Source organism: Gymnogyps californianus, chromosome 7 (assembly GCF_018139145.2).
Source record: "Gymnogyps californianus isolate 813 chromosome 7, ASM1813914v2, whole genome shotgun sequence".
Taxonomy (NCBI): domain Eukaryota; kingdom Metazoa; phylum Chordata; class Aves; order Accipitriformes; family Cathartidae; genus Gymnogyps; species Gymnogyps californianus.
The window spans coordinates 43120600-43140450 of NC_059477.1; the positions used below are offsets into that span (position 1 = coordinate 43120600).

A 19851-nucleotide genomic window follows, 5' to 3' on the forward strand; every position below is an offset into this window, starting at 1 on the left:
CAGTCAGAGAATATAGGGTATGTAAATGCTAATGGATAACTGCCTAATTTAGAATTTTTTCGGGAAGCTTCACATTTGTGGTATTACAGAGAAGACGTGCTAAAAAGCTATACCTGATTTCTTCTCACTTCACACGCAGTTCAGTTCGCCTCTGTGTGTGTGTGTGTGTGTGTGTGTGTGTGTGTGTGTGTGTGCCACTGCTGAAGAACGTACGTACACGCTCACCTGCCCCTTCTGGAAGGGCTTCCGTCAGCCAGGGTCCCAGTGGGAACACGAGAGCCAGAAAATCATACAATAGCGAAATAGTAAAAAAAAAAAAAAAAAGTGCAAATTATTTTAAGTCACAATGGTTAAGGATCCATATTCGGTGTGTTTAAGTGACGTGGCTTGAACCTGTGTTGACAGGTCGATGTAGGCGTGTTTGTATTTTTGAAGTGTGTCCAAGATCTGGGACAAATATGCAGAGTTTTGGGTTGTCTTTTGTAACAAGCAAACAGCTTGTGGTATCTGTTGCTCACTTTGCCTTATTTTCTACGTTTTCCAAAAACAGGTGAATTTATTGACCTCTCATTCTTCCATTGAATGGGCATATAGAATGTTCTAGAAAATAGTAATTTTTTTTCTTCTTTTTGAGAAACCACCAAAGATGGGAAGGTCTCGGAGGCCTGTGCACTTTAAACCATAGAATTCGGGATTTGTCACGCTAAAAGACTTACTTGACCCTGACTGTAACCACTCGATACACTTTATATTAATTGCCCCACGTCCTGCGTGCAGCTAAGAGTTTTCTGTTTGCGGTGTCAGGACGTGTTGACGCTGAGGCTGCTGGATGCTGATTTCTCGGCGTACCACGTGGGAACGAGGAGAGCTGGCGTCCGAGGGAGCTGTGAATGCGGCGGCGCACATTCCTCTGGATACTCTGCCGTGTTTTCTTAGCAAGAAAACAGAATTTGAACTCCCCTCTGCCTTTGGGCTTCTGGCTTGGGAGCTAGAAGAGATCAGCAACCGGTTTGAGATGTATCCTGCTCAACAGGCTCGAAGCCCTTTTTCCAGGCTGTCCCGTTGATAGAGCTCTTTCAGTTTTTCTTAAAGATTAACCTCCCCCTTTCCTTCTGTGTTTTTTCTGTATTTTTTGGCAGGTGCAAGACGAAAGTCTATCCCGACGAACTGCCGAACACCAGCGTAGTCATTGTGTTTCACAACGAAGCCTGGAGTACTCTGCTTCGGACGGTGTACAGCGTCATAAACCGCTCGCCCCACCGCCTGCTTTCTGAAATCATCCTGGTGGACGACGCCAGTGAGAGAGGTAGGCTTTGGGAGAGAGGACTCCCGGTCCGCCTGTTGCTTTAGCGTCGCGTTGGAGGATGCCGCAGAAAGGGCATGCCCGTTCGTCGGCGCTGAGCCGGACCTGCATCCCTCGCCAAGGGTCTCCGATGGCTGCCGGGGCCAGCAGCAAATGGGCTCTCGTAGGTCTGGGCCGAGCTGAAGTACACTTACCGATAGTAACAGAGGCGAAGGTCGGTTGTCAGGTTGTAAGTCTTATGTACAGGGCGCCTATCCAGAATTCCATCAGTGCTTTTTTTGCACTGTGGTTTGTCATTTCCTATTACTGTAAAGGCAGTCCTTTTCCACATCTCTCTCTTGCTGTCTCTCAACCCGCCCCGTTCCGCGTTTCAGATTTTCCTGAATAGCCACACTGAGCCCATTTCCTTGTAGTGCTAATCTTTGTGGTTCATTTCTTCTGGTCTTGGCTTTTTTCTTTTTCTTTTTTTTTTTTTTTCTCTTTTTCTTAAACCCAGGGTTTAGAAAGAAAACTGCCTGCATGTGAAACTGATATTACCTGGAAAAGGAATCACATTACATTCTATAAATGGAATCAATGGAATGATAAATTTTCCTGGAGCAGCCAAATGTATACAATGGCAAATATAAGATGTAGCTGCAACTCTTCAAAAGACAGAGGATGGAAGCTAAGCCATCCTTTATTTGTGCCCCATGTAGCATTAACTAAACTCTGGTTACTCTCCTGGATTTCCCTGCTTCAGAAAACAAGTAGGCTTGATGTTTCTCTGTGCCAGAAGGTGGAGGAAGACTTTAGCCCAAGGAACTACAATTTTTCCTAAAAGCAAAGGTTTGGATTCCTAAAGGGCTCAAATGGTGAAATTCATCAAAAATAGCCGTATTTGTATTTAACCATAGACAAATTAGCAAAAGTGTAATCATTTTGCACTCACTGTTGATTGCTGGTTTATCTCAAGGAAATGGATCATGACTAATTTAAAATTTCTGTGGTATTTTCATGAGGTGCTCCGGCAGATGTGTGTGTATGCACGGGCTGTTTGCTGCGTGGCTGCAGTGAACAGAGCGCCAGTGGGAACCTCCATAGCTCAGCTCTCAGTCTTCGGAAAAACTCTAAATATGTCAAAATGCGTTTCCCGTGTTACAGCAGCGTTCGTGCATGGCAGTCCTCGGAGGGCCGAGCATGACGCATAAACTCTGCGGTTATATTTGGAGTCCTCGGCAGTTGCTGAACCTAGCTAAAAATAATGTTTTTCTTCTGGTTTGTTTTTTTTTGTTTTGTTTTTTTTTCTCCCCAATTATCTTTGGCAGAGTTTTTGAAGGCCTCATTAGAGAATTATGTGAAAAATCTGGAAGTCTCCGTAAAAATCATTCGGATGGAGCAGAGGTCAGGGCTGATCCGCGCGCGGCTCCGAGGGGCAGCAGCCTCGAAAGGGCAGGTGATCACGTTCCTGGACGCGCACTGCGAGTGCACCCTGGGCTGGCTCGAGCCGCTGCTGGCCAGGATAAAGGAGGACAGGTAAGGGTGGCTCTCCTGGCGCCGGGGGCAGGGGACCTGCCTCCTGCCTCTGGGCCGTGCCTTGGTTTCACCGCGCTGCTCAAAAAGAGACGTGCAAACAACTCATTGAGCTGAAAATGAAGGTTTTATTTATTTATTTATTTAATAAATTTATCAGGAAGATAGAGCATTCTCTAACATTTGTATCCAAATCTAATTTCTAAATAAATATGTGATAAGCTTTTGATTCTCACAGCAGGATTTCTGTTGCTGACAGTAAGACTAATAATGCCAGCAATGATAGCAGCTTGTGCCATTTACTTTCGCAAGGTCTAGGTCTCTCCCACCCTGATGGCCATCTGTCTCCCTTCTTTTTACCAGGCACGACTTTTTGTCTGTGTGATGCTCTGAAATTTGCACTCTTTTTTTTTTCTCTTTTCTTTTTTCCCTTTTTTCTTTTTTTCCCCTCCTTTTTTCTTTTTTTCCCCTCCTTTTTTTCTTTTTTCCCCTCCTTTTTTCTTTTTTCCCCTCCTTTTTTCTTTTTTCCCCTCCTTTTTTCTTTTTTCCCTCTTTTTTCTTTTTTTCTTTTTTCTTTTTTCTTTTTTTTTTTTTTTTTTTCTTTTTTCTTTTTTCTTTTTTCTTTTTTTTTTTTTTTTCTTTTTTCTTTTTTCTTTTTTCTTTTTTTCTTTTTTCTTTTTTCTTTTTTTTTCTTTTTTCTTTTTTTCTTTTTTCTTTTTTTTTTTTTTTTTTTCTTTTTTCTTTTTTTTTTCCTTTTTTCTTTTTCTTTTTTCTTTTTTCTTTTTTTTTTTTTTTTTTTTCCTTTTTTTTCTTTTTCTTTTTTCTTTTTTCTTTTTTTTTTTTGCAGTAGGTGATGCAATTTCCCCCTTATTTTGTGCATAAGTGCCTAAAAGGCCCTGCAAGCGAGGCCCGAAAACCGCGCTGCCCTCCCTAGCAGTGTTGCAGCAGCCGAGGTCCTTGCCCTGCTCGACGGAGGAGCGGCCGCGCACGCGTGGGCAGCACCAGCCTGCCCAAGTGCGCAGGTGGGAGACGGGCTTTGTTCTCATTTACGAAACGCCTTGCACGCACGTGTGAATAAACCCAGCGCTGCTCACGCCCCGCAGCCACGAGCGAAAATAGCCTCTGTTGTGTTTGTCCCGACGCTGCCAGTCTTAGAAAGGCATACGGGAAAACTGCATGCCGTGTAAGGAACAAGGAGGAGAATTTATCCGGACGGCGTAGTTCGTGCGGCTGGGGTGAGGCGTGCGGCTGTCGCTCCGGCCCTTCGGAGGGGATCTGGCAGAGGAGCGGGAGCCCCGGGCAGGGTTGGGTGCTGGCACCTTTCAGCTCCTGGGAGCGCAGCGAGGAGTCAGCCTGTCCAAAACGCTGGCAGGCAGCAGAAAAGGGGAATTTTGCACGGCCTCGTTGCTGGAAGAGAAGACCCGCGCGGAGCGGTGGTAAATGGGGTTTTATGCAGAGAAGCCTCCAAATAAGTGCAGTATTCAGCATACTGACATGAAAAAATATTTTGTTTAAAAAAAGCTGATTTTTTTTTTTACAGGAAAACTGTTGTCTGCCCAATTATTGATGTGATCAGCGATGACACATTTGAATACATGGCTGGATCCGATATGACTTACGGAGGGTTTAACTGGAAACTGAACTTTCGCTGGTATCCCGTTCCCCAGAGAGAGATGGACAGGAGGAAAGGAGACAGGACCTTGCCTGTAAGGTGAGTGAATCAAGAGTACTATGCTATTTGGCTCTACTGTGTACTTGTTTATGTAGATAATAATGCTTAATACCTAAGATTTTGCTGCAGTATCAGAGAACGCATGTCAGGCAGTTGTGGCACACCGTTCAGGGTAGAGAAGACCAAAATCTGACCTATCCTTAATGCTGCAATGCAGTTATCAGAGCTGAGGAAACTCATTTATATCTGCTTTTCAACATTCAGTAATTCAAAATACTACCTGCTTTTTAAGTTCCCTCTACATTTGTTTTCTGCAAGTAGCCTGTTGACCTTGTGTTTACAGATGTTACTGGTTTTTTCATAATTTAAGGCAAATATTAGAACATATTTCAGAAATACACGTTTTTGAACATTGAACCCAAGTATTCGGTTATGATCATTTGCACTTAAAATGCATGCTTTTATTGCCTAGAAAATAAAATTGATGACTGTGCACACTGAGTCAAAAATGATCTAAGAGTATGTCCTGAATTCCCGTGATCATTCCTGACCTCTTTCATTTAATTGCTCAAACCACGGACTGTAACAAAACCTCTAGAAAAATTTTAAATGAAGCTGAAACAGAACAAATTGAATAAATTACTTGCAATGGGTTATTTGCTCAGCTCTAATAGCTTCTGTGGTCTTCATGAAAAGTTAAAAAAAAAAAGAAAAAAAAAAAAAGCAGCTTTCACAAGTGGATGTAATGGTTTCAAACCGGTCTGAGAGACATGATGAAGTGGACAGAATTCCAGTCCTGCATACCCCCGATTGTGTGCAACAGGCAGATAAAGGGAGAGCCAACTCAGGGGACAGCAGTCACAGCGCAGCTTTGCGAAACACTTCCAGGTAAGGCAGTGGATGGGCGAAGAAAAGCCTTTCAGAATTCCTTATGCCAGAAAATGGCCAAACCCTGTCCTTTTTTGTCCTTCAAAGCCTGGAGTCAGGGAAGGGCTGGATTTTTTTTAGGTTTCGTTCTCAGGAAATCAGGAAAAGCAAGCAGGGTCCCCGGGAGCAGGAGCGGACCCTGGCGTTAGCAGAAGGGGGACGAAGCTATGCTTGAGTCCAGAGAACTGTTCTTCTCATGATCTAAGATATTATCACTCAGCTGTGAAGCCTGCCAGCAGCTATTTCATTAAAGCTGAGGTGTGCGTTAAAATTGGTAGAGTTAATTATCCTAACGAGCTGCAGAGCCTCACGCGGCGCTGGCTGCTCTGCTCCCACCGTGTCACTCGCTGCGCTCTGTTCATCTCGTCTCTCCCGTGCCGAATCACTTCACAGACACAGGGAGCTTTCAAAGAAATGCAAATCCCAGTTCTTATTTCCTTATCTTGAAGAGGAGTAGTACTTAAAGTTAATCCAGAATCAGACGTGTAATTGACTCTTAAAATTATTAAAACAAAAAAATAGCTTTTTTTTTTTTTTTTTTTTCTTTTTTTCTTTTTTCCCCCTCCAGCTTTTAGCTGGTGATTGTCTGGGCTTTGTGGGATTCTCCTGGTGAGATGGGTGTTAGTGAGCAGAGCGTGGGTGAAGGAGTCAGAGGTTAATGCCAAGTGCCACGTGTCCCATAATTATCACTTACGCAAGTGCCTTAGAGTGAAGAGGCGGCTCTGAGGGTGTGTAATTGTGCTGGCTTAGGACCAAAGTGTCGGCGTTTAGACATACAGATGCCCTCTCTGACCGCATAGTGGAGGCATTTCAGTCTCTTCGGTGTCAGAAGAAGGGGCTCCCTGTTTCGTTTTCCCTGGGAAGCAGCAAAGCAAGTGAGCCGTGGAGCTGCCCGGGTATAACGGCCTTCCTCTAGGAAACAACATTTAGTAAGTCATCAGCTGCTTTCGGCGCTAGCTGGTTATTTCCAAACGCTTATCAAAAGCAGTCCAAGAGACTGCGGCAGTAAATCAGTCCTGAGGTGTCAGAAACACAATCACAAATTCTGCATCCAAAGAGAGAGAGTGTAATATTTCAGCTAAGTTAAGAACGGTTTTGGCAGCTGCTGCCACCTGCATATTCAAAAAATGGGGGGATAAAAATAAAGAAAAGCCTAACCCATGTCAAAAATTTAGAAACAAATCGGTGAGTTCATTTTTTTTGTTGTTGTTCCATGTTGCTTTCCGTATTCTGTACCATTATTTCAGTCTCATGTAGATTGAATGTCTTTATTCACATTTTTTCTTTGTAATCAATGGAATAAGTATAGAATATATAAACATCATTGGCTTACATGTTTCTTTGCATGTATGCATAATATAACCATTGCACTCAAATTCTGCTTTTTGTTGCATTAAAAATCCACGTAATTGACAAAAGTTTTACTCAACATATTTATCTTCCATAATAACATTGATAAATTCCTACCTTTGCTTTTTAGATTTAAAATCATAATGCATACATTTTCAACCTGTGAATTGTTTGATATACAACTTATTGTTTATGTATGATTTGTATTATTGCATAACTATTTTGATGGAAAAGATCAGGATCGCTTACTGATAAGAGCTTGCTAGTCGGTAGGAACGGAGTTCAGCCATCGCATACGCTGTGACCATTAAGCCCAGTGAAGTTAAAGGCAGAAGGTGCTGTACCCTCAGAAGAGGGTGCCTGATCCTTTCTAGTTCGTAGATGTGAAACGCCGCTTGCTTGTTTGCCTAGGGAGTTAAGGGAACTGCTAAATTCCTGAGTTAGATATTTGAGTCAACTGAAACATCTGCCTTTGCTGGAATCTCTAGGTTTAGTGGGAAAAGGTTAATTAATGCAGTGACTCTGCTGTTCAAACCCCACAGCTAGTGGTCATGCAGTACAGCTGTAAAAGAGTTTTCTTACCGACACCCATTAGAGAAGTTGGCTTGTTTGTCATGTTTTTAGCAAACAGAACGGTGGGGATTCGTAGGTGCCTCTCACACTGATTAGTGATGCCTTGCCTTGGACAGACGGGGTTCTGATCCGAGATCTGTACGTGGATGCTATTCCTGCTCTTCACACACTAGTCCCTACCACGTTTGCCCCTTATTTTCTTCTTCTGGTTCTTAAACCCCAGTCTGACATCCCTTCTGTTCTCATTTTCTTCCTTACCTCGTTTTCTCCAGGTCAACACCATGATAGCCTAACCTTTCCCAGAAGAGTCTAAAATGGTAACTCTCACCCAAGGAATCGCAGGTTTTGTGAAGGCAGCAAAAGCCTTCCCAGTCTGCAAACGCTCCCAGTGCGTAAAGGTGGCAGATGAAGGTGGGCAGCGCCGACGATGGGTAGTTGTCCTGGGCAGCGGGCAGCAGGTCGTGCCACCTCCGCCCTGACCCCCTCTTGGTACTCCCCATCCCGGGGGAAGAGAGGATAGAAGTCAGTGGTCATCAGATACTGGGATTTCGGGGGAGTTTTTTTTAAACGCGCTTACAATTTTTTTACATGTACGGTGATCAGAAGCAAAAATACCATCAGGGAGCTTTCGGTTCGTGAGGTGTCTTTGCTAGAACTGAAACTATAGAGTGAGAATAGGAAGGGGACGTTTAGAAGAAATCCCTGAAGAAAAGGTTGTTCCTGGAGACAGAGCTGGTCAAGACAAGTATTTCAGTCTGTGAGGTTCGCTAGAATCAGCTGAAACATATTTTTTCAGGTGTATGTGCAGAAATCAAATACGAACTGCGGCTTTGAGTGCAAATGTTACCTGAGCCGTGGAGGGGCTTCCAGGCGTTGCTTTAGGGGTACGTTCCTTACTGTGAAGGTGCAGCAACCCCCAAGGACTCGTGTCAGTGGCTATATATGTATTTTCTTTTGTCTGAACAGCAAAGGCTATTCTTTGCTGTTCTGATGCACCTCGGGACTTTACCTTGGTTCCATATAGTGTAAATACTGTAACTTCCACTGTCACTGGAGTCACCTCCAGCTTTGTAAACTTTGTAAGCGATTAGACCTTGTCAAAATGTGTTATTTCAAGTGCAAAGCCCGTTTCTGTTCCCAGAGGGAACTTTCTGGGAGCAAAACCTGGATGGTCGCCCCGGGCAGAGGTGGAGCTTAAAGCTAAAGCTTCCTGCAGATGATCTGGTGGATGTGGGTAGATCCGGGAATTACGGAAACAGAGATTTCTGGGCAGTGCAGTTCTCAGGTGTGGCCTGGTTCAGTGGTAAATGTTCATGGGTGGTGCCAGCTAAAGCCAATGGTCTTGCTAAACCTTTCATTCTTCTTTTTCCACTGAAAAATCCTTGCGCAATATTTGTACCTTGCAGGACATCCTTTGTCTTTAAGTGAACTAATTTCTCCTTCTGCAATTTTGCCTGCGGCCATAGACTTCTCTGCGCTAAGATCAGTTTACAAGTGTCTTGTCTTCTTACATCTACAGTATTAAAAACATAAAGTGTTTCTGTGCTGGGCAGTTACAGTCTCTCCACAGCACATTTCTATGGATATTTCCATGCTTGCCCTTAATTTTTTTAAGCTGAAGACACTGCAGGCTAGTATTGTAAATACTAAAAAAATATATATTTTGTTCCGGAAAATCTCTTCTCAAGTATAAATTAGTTACTATGAGAGGAAAAATACAAGATCAAATATTAAAAGCATATTTTATTTATCTTCTTCTTGTTACGGCTGATTAAACTTAGAGTTGACTACAATGAATGCTGCCTGGGTGATGGACAGCAGTATTGGAAACTGGTGTAAAAACCTGATTGCAAGCTATATAACTGGCAGTGTTGTTCGTTAGCGGTGTTACCGTTGTGGCTGTCGGACCCCTTTGAGCAGATGCGCGGGACGGGGAGGTTGGAGGACGCGGGGTGAGGTGACGTTACGTGGCTTTGGGGAGCTCCCAGCCTGGGGGACCTGGCCTGAGCATCCCCGGCCACGGCAGGGGCTGGAGTCCCCTCGGGACCGGCTCCGTGCCACCCCCTCCTCGCTTTCCCTCCCCGGCACGGCGTGCTGGGCTGGGTTTGAGGGATCGGTGGGATGCAGCAAACCCCGGGTTACTGCGATGCCCTTATGCTGTGCAGCTCCTCTTATGGGAAGGCAACGGTGCAGGTACAGGAATGGGAATCCTGCTTGCTGCTAATAATTGCAGAAATGAGAAGCAGACGTTATCTCCAAAATAAAATTAAAAGTGGGTTTGAATGATGATTAGAGTTAATCATAACATATTACTGTAGTTGTTAGTATGACTCGACGTAGGCAAAATATAGCTAATAGGTGCAAAGCTGAGAAAAAACCTGTGGGAACCCTTACTCTTTCTAATATTACTGTTTCAGCTGGTTTTACAGTGAGAGCTCTGCAGATCTGTTTGTGTAACATTAAATTTACATAACAGAGAATAGTCCTGCCTGCTGCGTTTCAGTTATTTGAGAATCTGTGGCATATATTGGCGCATAGTTACTTACATTTTACGACATGAAACTCAGCACTTCCAATTTCAGTTAGTGGGTTAATAGGGAAACACTGTTTGTTTTTTCGTAAACAGTTGCTGATGACATTGCAGAAGAATCCAGATCTGTGTGTACAGTTCAGTTGCATCATTCAAAAATCGCTTAAGGCTGACTCTTTGCAAAAATGGGAAATTTTGTACCGTTCTAGCAAAGGCTGTCTTCCTCCAGGGGCAGAAGTGAAAGGAGGAAGAAGAAGGAGAGGAGGCAGAGGATGAGGGTTTCTGTTGCAGACAGAGGAGTGGGGCTGATTTTATTTGCCTGAAACCAGCGGCACTCCTCACTTCAGTAAGGTTAGCGAGGAAGGGAGCTGAGGGCGGGTGGGAGCTGAGGTTTGTTCACCCAGAGCTGGGCACGGCTCATCAAAACGGTTTTTTTGAGTCGCTGTGAGTCCTGTGGGAACTTGGCCAGTCGTCAGGTGGGTGAGTAAACCAAGTACTGACGCAGCTTTTGGTGTCAGCGTGAATAGTTTTGCATAGACTTCCAGAGTTTCTAGGTAACCCATAGTAGAAATTTCTTTTAAATATAACATTTTTGCGTTGGTAATCATCTGGCACAAACCCAGTTCAATTCAGAAAGATTTCAGAGTCAGCTTTCTTTTGTGCTCCCCGTCCTAGATGGTATTTAACTTTCGTGATGCCAGTCAGGTGGAGGGTCACACCACCCGGCCGTTCCCATCTGCTCCGCTTGCTTGCAGCGTAGCTCAGGGGGCCAGCAGTATTGTTTGTGGCACAAACCCAGCAAGGCTGAGGGCAGCAAAGCGGCTTTCAAACCTGGGAAGGTTTAGCCCTGTCCAAATGACAGACAGTTAATTAACTGAGCTTTCGGTGCTGAGAGCACAGGGAGAAGAATAGAAATGAAGTGTTGGTAAACGCAGGGTCCGGTATTATTTCATTGCTAAACTGCTTTTTTTTCTGGGAGTAATGATAGTCAGGGCTGGCAGAAGAGGAAATAATTGTGCAGCAGGCAAACTACCTGGATTTGTTGAGTTTAAGAGTAAGTGAGGACTCCTCACTGCCGGGACTGTGTCCAGTGCCACCACGGGCAAAGCTGTGTGCAGCACAGCACTGTCCCTGCAGGTCTGAGTGTCTGCACTCTGTGTGTGTGTGTGTGTGTGTAACACCCACACTAACCCACAACGTAACACAGTAATTGTGCGTGCAAATAGGGGTGTGCATTAGCCGATTCATGTTGCATGCAGTACCTACAAAAGCTACTCAAGGAAGATCTGAGAAATGCCCAAGCAATTCAGGTTCGGCCACGGGTGGGAGCACCTGTGAAGCCCCTCTTCCAGCTTTTTCCTGCATTGCACATGAACCGTTTTGTTGCTGTTGGCTTGCTTTTTGGAAAAATTCTAGGAGCTTGCTTTATATCATCAGTGTTTGCGTGAGGCCGTCTCCAAACGCAGGAGCTCTCGCGGAAGCCGAGCTTTAGATGGGCAGAAGTGCTGATGCTGGAGGTGTTGCACTTGCACAGATGCAGGGAACAGAGGCTGGTGCCTAATCTGGCCACTGAGTATAGGATATTCCTAGCGGTCTTCACGAGCAGTTTACTAAATAAAATGATGGAACGAACGAGTTCATTTTTGTGACCGAATCCTTTGCAGACAGGCCGTAGTTACTGGCGTGTTTGTGTGCGGTTGTACGCATTGAGCTAGCGCTAGGTTATGCATTTTCAAAATCCAGTCTCGCCCACTTTGCAGTTGTTTTTGAAGCTGAGGACAGAACCGTGGCTGATACTTGACCGGCAAGGCTTGATCCGCAGCTACGTTAACGTGCCCGGAGGTCCTCACCCAGCAAAGCCCGTAGGTGTGGGGATGCTGAGACCTCAGCAAACTCCTTACACCAAAGCCCGTCCGTCGCTGGGTGTGGGTGCTGTCACCCCACACTGAGCTCTGCTGCTTTGGGGCAGGGGGGCTGCCGGGGACGCCTGCGGCACGGGGCTGGGGCGCAGCTCCAGCGGCAACATCTGCAGGGCCACATCTGGGCTTAAACCCCGTGCTTGGGGCGCCCCTGTAGCTGTGCACTGGGGTTTGTGTGTCTGCACCGTACGCCCTGTAAGAGAGAGCTGGGGTTCGGTGGGTGCACACTCAGAGCCGTGTTCCTGCTAGCTGGGGTGAGCATCTTTCATTTCGTGTCGACTTCAAACGCTGAAAAAACAGAGAGCAGATATTTACGGGGAAATAGGACATCTTTACACAAAGAGAAGTTGCACTCTGACTGGATTTGCCTGTTGTAAGGATTTATAATCCTGTTAAGAGAGATTATGCCTGGTAATTTTATGCACATTTAGCCTCCCTCTAAGGCAAAGCTGCGGCATTAAACTCTCTTCACTAAGCATCTCAGATTGGATTTGAACTGCTGTTCTGGATGCAGAAGGCCAAAATTCCATCCACTTTACCATTACAATGCTCCTGAAATAATCTATGGAAATATGATTTTGTGGGTAGGAAGCACTCCTGCCGTGCGCACTCGGGCAGCGCTCTCGTCGGCTTCGGGGGGAGCTCTGCCCGAAAGGCGAGCGCACAGAGTATGCAGTCGAAACCGTATTATTATTGTTAGTAGTTTATATTTAAGTTGCTGTACGTAGAATATATTTGTAGTCAAAATGTCTGAGGTAGTGAAATGTACTGTAGTGTCACTTAATAAATTCCACAGTGTCTTTCAAAAGGTATTTTTTCTTTTCTTTTTCCTCTTTTTTTTTTTTTCTTTTCTGTTTGTTTTCAACTAGGACCCCTACTATGGCTGGTGGCCTATTTTCTATTGACAGAAACTACTTTGAAGAGATAGGAACTTACGATGCAGGAATGGATATCTGGGGTGGCGAGAATCTTGAAATGTCTTTTAGGGTAATTGCCGTTTTCCTTCATTTTCTGTCGACAAACGTAGTTGTGCTGTAACGGTTCCTACGCTGCGGGCAGGGCACTTCTGCTTTAGCTGTCATGCAAGTCATGGGTTAATTTAAATTCTCAAGATATTTGGGGATGCCTCATTATAGTATTTTGGTCCTTTTTACTGCATGAAACATTTTATTACTGTTTGGAAATTTTTACACTTTCAAAATAATACATATTTTAGTAATACCTTTATAAAAGAAACGTGGCTTTCTGTCAGCTAGTGCAAATGCTAACTGACATAAAAAAGATATAAATTTGTATAGTGTAAAAAAAAATAAATTCAAATATATGTTTTAACAGAAGTTTTTGAAAGTGTATGTCATCATGAACTTGCAAGTTCTGGCTGGGATTTTTATTCTGTGTGAGAGCCGAGCTCGCAGAGAAATTTCACATCCTGCAGAAAAGTGACTGTGTTTCTGCCGGGGATAGGTATGTTGTCCCTGACAAGAATAAAATCTCTTTGAGTGAAATGCATTTAGTAATTGTCCTTCAGACATAAAGGAAAATGGGAAAATTGATTTTCTGATAAGTAATTGTTAGAAAGGATGTTGAAAATGACTTTGAACATCTCTGGTGTATCACAATTTATGCATTTTAAGTAAGTATGCAACATAAACCCTGGTCTGCCTGTCTGGTACCCATAGCACATCATGGGGATATCCTTCTTCCCTTTTGTTTTTCGTCTTTTGTCTTCAGCCAGGGCTGGTAGACTGTTTTCTATTGACGGAAACTACTTTGAAGATTTTTGTGAAGCAGGTATTTCTAGAGAAGATCAGCTGAGAATTTGAAAGCATTTTCAGGCCATTTGCTATAACTATAATCGTTCACTTTCCAGTAAAATAAAAGGGTAGAGTTACTTCTTCTGAGCGTTAATGTTTTAAATCAGTGCATCTCAACATTTTTTGGTATATAGACCCCTAAGAATGTTCCTTGGATGTATGTAGGCCCCTATATAGGAGCTTATTTTTAACTTAAGCCTGTTAATAGGCTTGTTTTTCACGTCTTCAGGAGTGATCCATGGAGCAGAGAGTGACTAGCACTGCTTTAAAGCGTTCAGTATGTGCCTCTCATAGACTAAATCTGCGTATTACTACTGTTCATTTTGCACCGAGTATCAGAGTGTGTGATTTCTGTAAAGTGAAGTTCACCTAGTTCATTGAAATTTTAAGATCAGAATTGCTGCTGCACATTAAACCCTGACAGAGGGAACCTCGAAGCCGTTTGTTATTGCTGGTGTTTATCACTTACAGAAAAACTTTTGCAGGACCAATTTGGGTGATTACTGTGGAAAGGTCCCGCTCTCATTAGCGAAGAGTCTAAAATACTTAACTCTCCTTTTGGAAGAACACTGGGGTTTCATCATAAAAATGGTAATCCCTGAAAAACCAACTCTAATACAAAGGGGCAAACAAGCCGGTTTGTGTTAAGACTCTGTATTGGCGAGTAGATGGAAGCTGATTCTCCGTGGGCTCCTTTTGGCAGTGGCTGTTTTTGTTAACAAAGATACAAATATTGATCATTTTTCTGTCAGGCCTTGTAAGCCCAACAGAATAAAATCATTTACAATTCCACGGCCTCTTCCCGCTCCCTGGCGTAATAGATTCATTTTGGCAGAAAGCATTTGATCTTCTGCTGAGAGCAGCATGTGAGCGTGTATTCGGCTTCCAGCATACACTAAAGAGATGCCCTAACTAGGATATTCTTAATGCATACTCTTGCTCCAATAACGCTAATATATTTTGAAAACCTTTCCTGAGAAGTTTAGCAATTTAATGGTGGTGTTCTGTCTTCATCTTCTGCTGTTCTGCTCCGGCTCTTGGCAGCTGCGTGGGAAACCTGTCGGGATTCGTGGCGTGAGTCAGCCAGCTCCTGGTCGGGATGATGTGGGGTTTGCGGTCATGTGTAGTGGAGGTTGAGCTGATACCTCTGCCTTTGGTACAGTTTCTCTGGTTCTGCTTCCTGGGCGCTTCTATACTTTCTATAATATATATATAATAACACTTGGAGGGTTTGTTTTTCTTCCCCCCCCCCCCCCCCCCCCCCCCCCCCCCTTCCCTAAGTAATTGTTGCTTGAGTCCTGTTTCAAACTGGACTTGAATTCTCTTCAATGCTTATGTGAGTAAGCCAGCGATGGGCTTAACTTACATAAATTTTGTGAGAATAGTGTCATGAGATCTTAATTTCAGCTTTAAATTAAAAATCTCGGTCCAAAATACGTGGAAAGACGAAGACCAACACTAGCCATGCTCTCCGCAGAAAGCCCTAGTGATAAAAGCAGGGAAGCAGCTCTGCCATTATTCTTCTTTTACTCGTTAAGACTGAGGTGGGGGCAGCAAGGAGAAGGAAGCGCATGAATTTTGGGGCATCGTATTAGAGAACGTTATTTTATGTCTCCAGAAGATTTTCCCACTTAAACTTCAAGAAACATTACCAGCCTGGAACACGTGCGTCAGCCTAATAAGAGGGCACGGTGTCAAGAACAGAGATAAAATGACGTGCTTCCAGCGCCGGGAGATTACCATGGAAATGCCAGGCGGCCCCGCGATGCTATTTCTTGGTATTTAGAGCCTTCGTCTGTAAAGAAAACCAACCAAATAGTCAAGTACATCAAGTATGACTGGATCGATAAAAGGCCTCTGCATTTAAAAACCTATCTGATGTAAAACATCTGCAGAAAATTGATAGCAAAGAGTGCCAAGGGGCTGAGGAGGTTCCTCCAGCAGCCGCGTTACAAACCTGCAATTATCCAGCAGGTTTCCAGAATAACTCATTGCAGTCAGGAAAACACTGAGACTAAATCTTGGGTTGGAAAATTGCTATAATAGGAGTCAGCCATAAGGATGTTTCTAGAGCTCTTACTACGTTGGATGTGTTTATCGTCAAATGGGAGGGGGTTAGTTTTGGCGTTGGTCCGGTATTCAGAAAACAAAACCAAAAAACCCTGTCTTGTTAATCCCTGCATCCTCAAAAAACCGTTACAAAGTGCCTTTGCCTTCCCTGGCTGACGTCTGCGACCGTCTCATCCGCAGCCAGCAGCGGCATTATCCCCAACGTAATGATTCAAAGGATTCGCGGCGGTTTTGGTCTCAAAGAGGCACAGAGGTGTTTCTGGGCTGGATGCGGTGCTGCCGGCAGGGCTCGGGAGCAGCATCCGCAGCGGGGTCCCGCAGCGGGGTCCCGGCAGCGCCGGAGCCGAGTCTGGCAGCACGGACTGGCGACACGCAGTCGAAGTCGGTCTGTCCTGTCGGGGCAGCCGCTCCGTTCCCGTGAGCGTGGTGACGTGTGCGGCTGTGTACGGTTTCCTTATTTCTGGGTAAATGGATATTTCGTCTTTTCGCTGCGCTGCTGCTCGTTGCTGAGCAGTCTTTAATGATGCCTTTTGGAGGATGTCTTTTAATAATGGCGATTGGGGGGTGGGGTGGGGTGGAAATCTACTTTAGTAAATGAAAACCTCATTTACTGTCTTTTTATTTATAGAATTCCTTAAACATTTTTAATTTTCTGTTAAATTCTGTAAGTGTTTTTTCCCAATCGGAGAATGCCCTGAAAACTTGATAGTCAGAAAGGAGCTCATATAGCTTTGGAAAGGGTATTAAAAATAATCTGTCCGTCAGAAAAAAAAGATTACTCTTTAGAGGAGTCCAAGTAGGCCAGAGCAAGGCTAGAGAAAGCAAACGCGTACTCTAACAGGAATAACGCACTGTTTACTTTTGGTTTTCTGGCAGCTGTTAGAAATGCAGAAGCGGGTAGCAAACGTTTCCATGTGTATTTCCCAAGCAGTGCGATACAGTTATACGTTGTTCTTGGTCTCTGAACCTCCTCTTTTGACTGTTGTGGGAATTCCTGTAGTAAATGAATAAGGAGCAAGGATGTTTAATTCACTTGTAACTTAGCGTAGTATCCGATCTTTAAAGACGCTCATATTATAGCGTGTGTGAACCGTGGCACAGCAAAAATGAGGGTCTCGGTGCAAGAAAACGGGCATGGCCGAACCGTGGCCCCCTCGCTATGTCCCGCCCGCGGCGGCTGCCGCTGCTGCCGGACCCAGCAGGAACGCCCTGAAGGCCGCGGCTTTCTTGATGGAAGTACTGGTGAGGCTGGATGCTATTGATGAAGCTTTTCCGGATGCGCACAAGGGATTATTAATAGCAGTTTTTCAGCCTGACTGTGATGTGAGGTCTCAACTGTCAGCTGCGAAATTATAGGCGTAAGAGGGCGTTTAAACATCTTTAAGTAAACGGTTTTAGTGGAGTCATTGATTTGGGTGACTGGAAGACCAGCGCTGTATAATTCCAGGCGTAACAGCGTGTAACTCCTGGCCGGGCTGGAAAGGTTGCGTGCATGTGAGATTATGTTCAGAAGTACACTGTGACATTGAAACTAATTTTGTGTGTTGGTGAGTGGAATCTGGGGTATATAAATCCCTAATCACCTGGCAAACAGACTGAAAATCTCTCTCTGTGCTTTTCAATGTTCCTTAGCTGTTTGGCTATATTAACTAATTTTAGGAGCATGGTTTGCTCAGAAATTGTACTCAAAATATGTTTATGTGCTTACATTTAAAGCATGCAACATTTTTCCCTTTCTTTGGACTGCATTAATTTTTCTATATGTCAGGATTCTTATGTTTCTGGAGGGAAAATATTCAAGATACACCAGTTCAGTTGATTTCATTATAGAGATCTTTGGTATTAGAGTTTTCAGGATTTTTTTTTTTCCCCTAAGTATTACTTACGCATCAGTTCATAGCAACAAACAAGTTTAACTCATTTAACGTAACTGTGCTTACGTGTTAACTTACTTTCCGACTGCAGTAATCTTTGGGGATTTTTTTACCATAGCTTTGATCTGTGTATATACATGAGAGATGTTTAATCTAACACCATCATCGATAAACACACACGTGTACCGAAAGAAGCCCTTTATGTAAAGAAATATTTTCTAAAATGAAGTAAGTAGAATTGTTAACATGTAAAGCATTTGCTTTTGGTGTTTATATCTCTGCAACCTGAAATTTTAGTCTTATTTTTATCTAAACTTTGAAGAGTCTTATATCTCATTTGGAGTTAGTTTTACGTATTTTGTCGTAAAAGGGATTTGCGAGGAAATTATAGCCCCGAGTGTCAGGTAGTAACCAGTAACGCGGCAGCGTTGTTTGTAAAACTCCCCTTCATGGGGGTTAATTGCAGCAGCAGCTGCGCCAACATCTGGGCGTTGGGCCGCGTGCCCCCCGGTGCCCGGCTCACCCGGACCCCCACCCCGGCCCCCCACCCACACCCCGGTTCCATCCCCGTCGGGTGTGGGTGTCCATGGAAACGGCCGGAGCTGTGATGCCGGCCTCGTACCCGGTGATGCCAGCTTCGGCAGCGCCGCTGACGCAGGGCACTCGCAGCCTTGTCGTACCAAGGAGCAGAAAGCTCCGGCGGAACGGGGAAGCAAGTGATGGGATTTGCTTTAAGTGGGCTGGAGAGATTCGCCTGTCAAGGACGAGCTGGCATCTGTGATGTTTCCTTTTCGGATATAGGTAGATGAGAAGTACTCCCGCCACCCAAACATAACCATCAGCGTAGCTACAGGAGTATTTTTCCTGCTTGTTTTAAAATTTGGAGTAAAGCCTCGAAGTTGTTTTGTTTTTATTTGCGTACAAATTATTATTAGCCTTAAATATTGCTGACTGACATGCGCTGAGATTTGCGGGAACTGACATTGACTCACTGTTCAGAAATTATGGAAGGGGAAAGAATCCTGGCAGTGGGCTGCACAGAGATCACACGGAGTTTAATGCACTCGTTTTATGCAATAATAGGAATGGATTTAACATGTCTGTGAAATCAAAGGTAGTTCTAAATAATTAATGCCTGTGTTTAAAAAGGGATAACTTATGTGGGCAAATACAAGCCTTAGTTTTAATTCCATGGCGTGCAGTGTCTTACCACAAATTTTTGAATGAATTAATATTTGTAAGCAAAAAGATAAATAGAAAGTGGGTTAGTCTCGCATGGGTTTACAGAAGGTCAATTATAACACGCTGGGTTTGACACCTCATTTTCCAGACCAAGGAGATGTGGCAGATCTGCTGGATCTGTTCTTCACCGAAACATTTCAATGAGGGGCACTCTGGAAATTACCTCCTGAGTCAGGAGAAGAGGGAGGTTGATATGAGCTGGTGGGTGGGAAAATGGCTAGTGCTGAAGGACGAGGTGTCAGGCTGGGGACAGGTCACTATTAGAGTTTCTTAACTGTAAAGCTGCAGGTGGATGTCGTTTTTTTTCACTAAATAACTTTTCACAAAAGGTGGGCAATAAACTCATGGAACATGCTGGGTTGGAAGATGCAGAGAGGGAGTTGAAGTCTGATTCAAGTACCATGGTTGGAAGAATATCTGATTTTGGGGGATTCATTCAGGTGGAAGGAGAAGGGTTAAACCTCAGAGGAGAAGGGAAGGAAGACACCTTCAACCTTGAAAATTATGCTGTGACAATAACTGGTTTATGAGAAATTCAGTGTGAAAATTAGAGTTAAAACTTTTTTTTTTTTTTTTTAAACGAGAGACATGGATCTTGCAGTCTGGCTGTCTTTAGTCCCTCAGCGCTTTGAGTCGCCGTCAGGGCCCTCACCACCTATTACGATGGGTGGGAGGTCAGTAAATTGGAATATCGCTGACCCAAGGGCTGCGGTTCCCACCGCGCAAACGCTGCCGGTGGGTGCTTAGCACAGGGATTGCGGAGGTTTGCCAAGGGTGGGTTTTGGTGGGCAGAAAGTCTTGAGGTAGCAGTCTGGGGTGAGATACAGGCTCCGTTCGTTGTCCTTTTTCTGGGAGGAGGGAGCTAAGATGACTAGCAGGACTGTAGGAAAGCAATAATTCGTAAAAGCGTTGCCATGGGCAGAAAAATCTAGGCACGTTGGAGGAAAGATACAGTTCATTGGAAATATCTGATTCCCAAGCTATAGGATCAAGTAAATTCTATCCCTGTAAATTTTGCTGGATTAAAAAACATAATGAATGTTAAAATGAAAAAGACTGCAATAA

At 44.2% G+C, this 19851-nt stretch overlaps 1 protein-coding gene across 1 annotated transcript in view; it reads left to right on the top strand.

The window, feature by feature from the left end:
• Nucleotides 1-19851, top strand: part of GALNT13 (polypeptide N-acetylgalactosaminyltransferase 13) — a 151891-nt gene that overhangs the window by 81200 nt on the left and 50840 nt on the right. The window contains exons 5-8 of the mRNA XM_050899548.1: nucleotides 1140-1306; nucleotides 2611-2818; nucleotides 4356-4526; nucleotides 12656-12773. Of these exons, the coding sequence (XP_050755505.1) occupies nucleotides 1140-1306; nucleotides 2611-2818; nucleotides 4356-4526; nucleotides 12656-12773 (664 nt within the window). The remainder of the gene's footprint in view (nucleotides 1-1139; nucleotides 1307-2610; nucleotides 2819-4355; nucleotides 4527-12655; nucleotides 12774-19851) is intronic.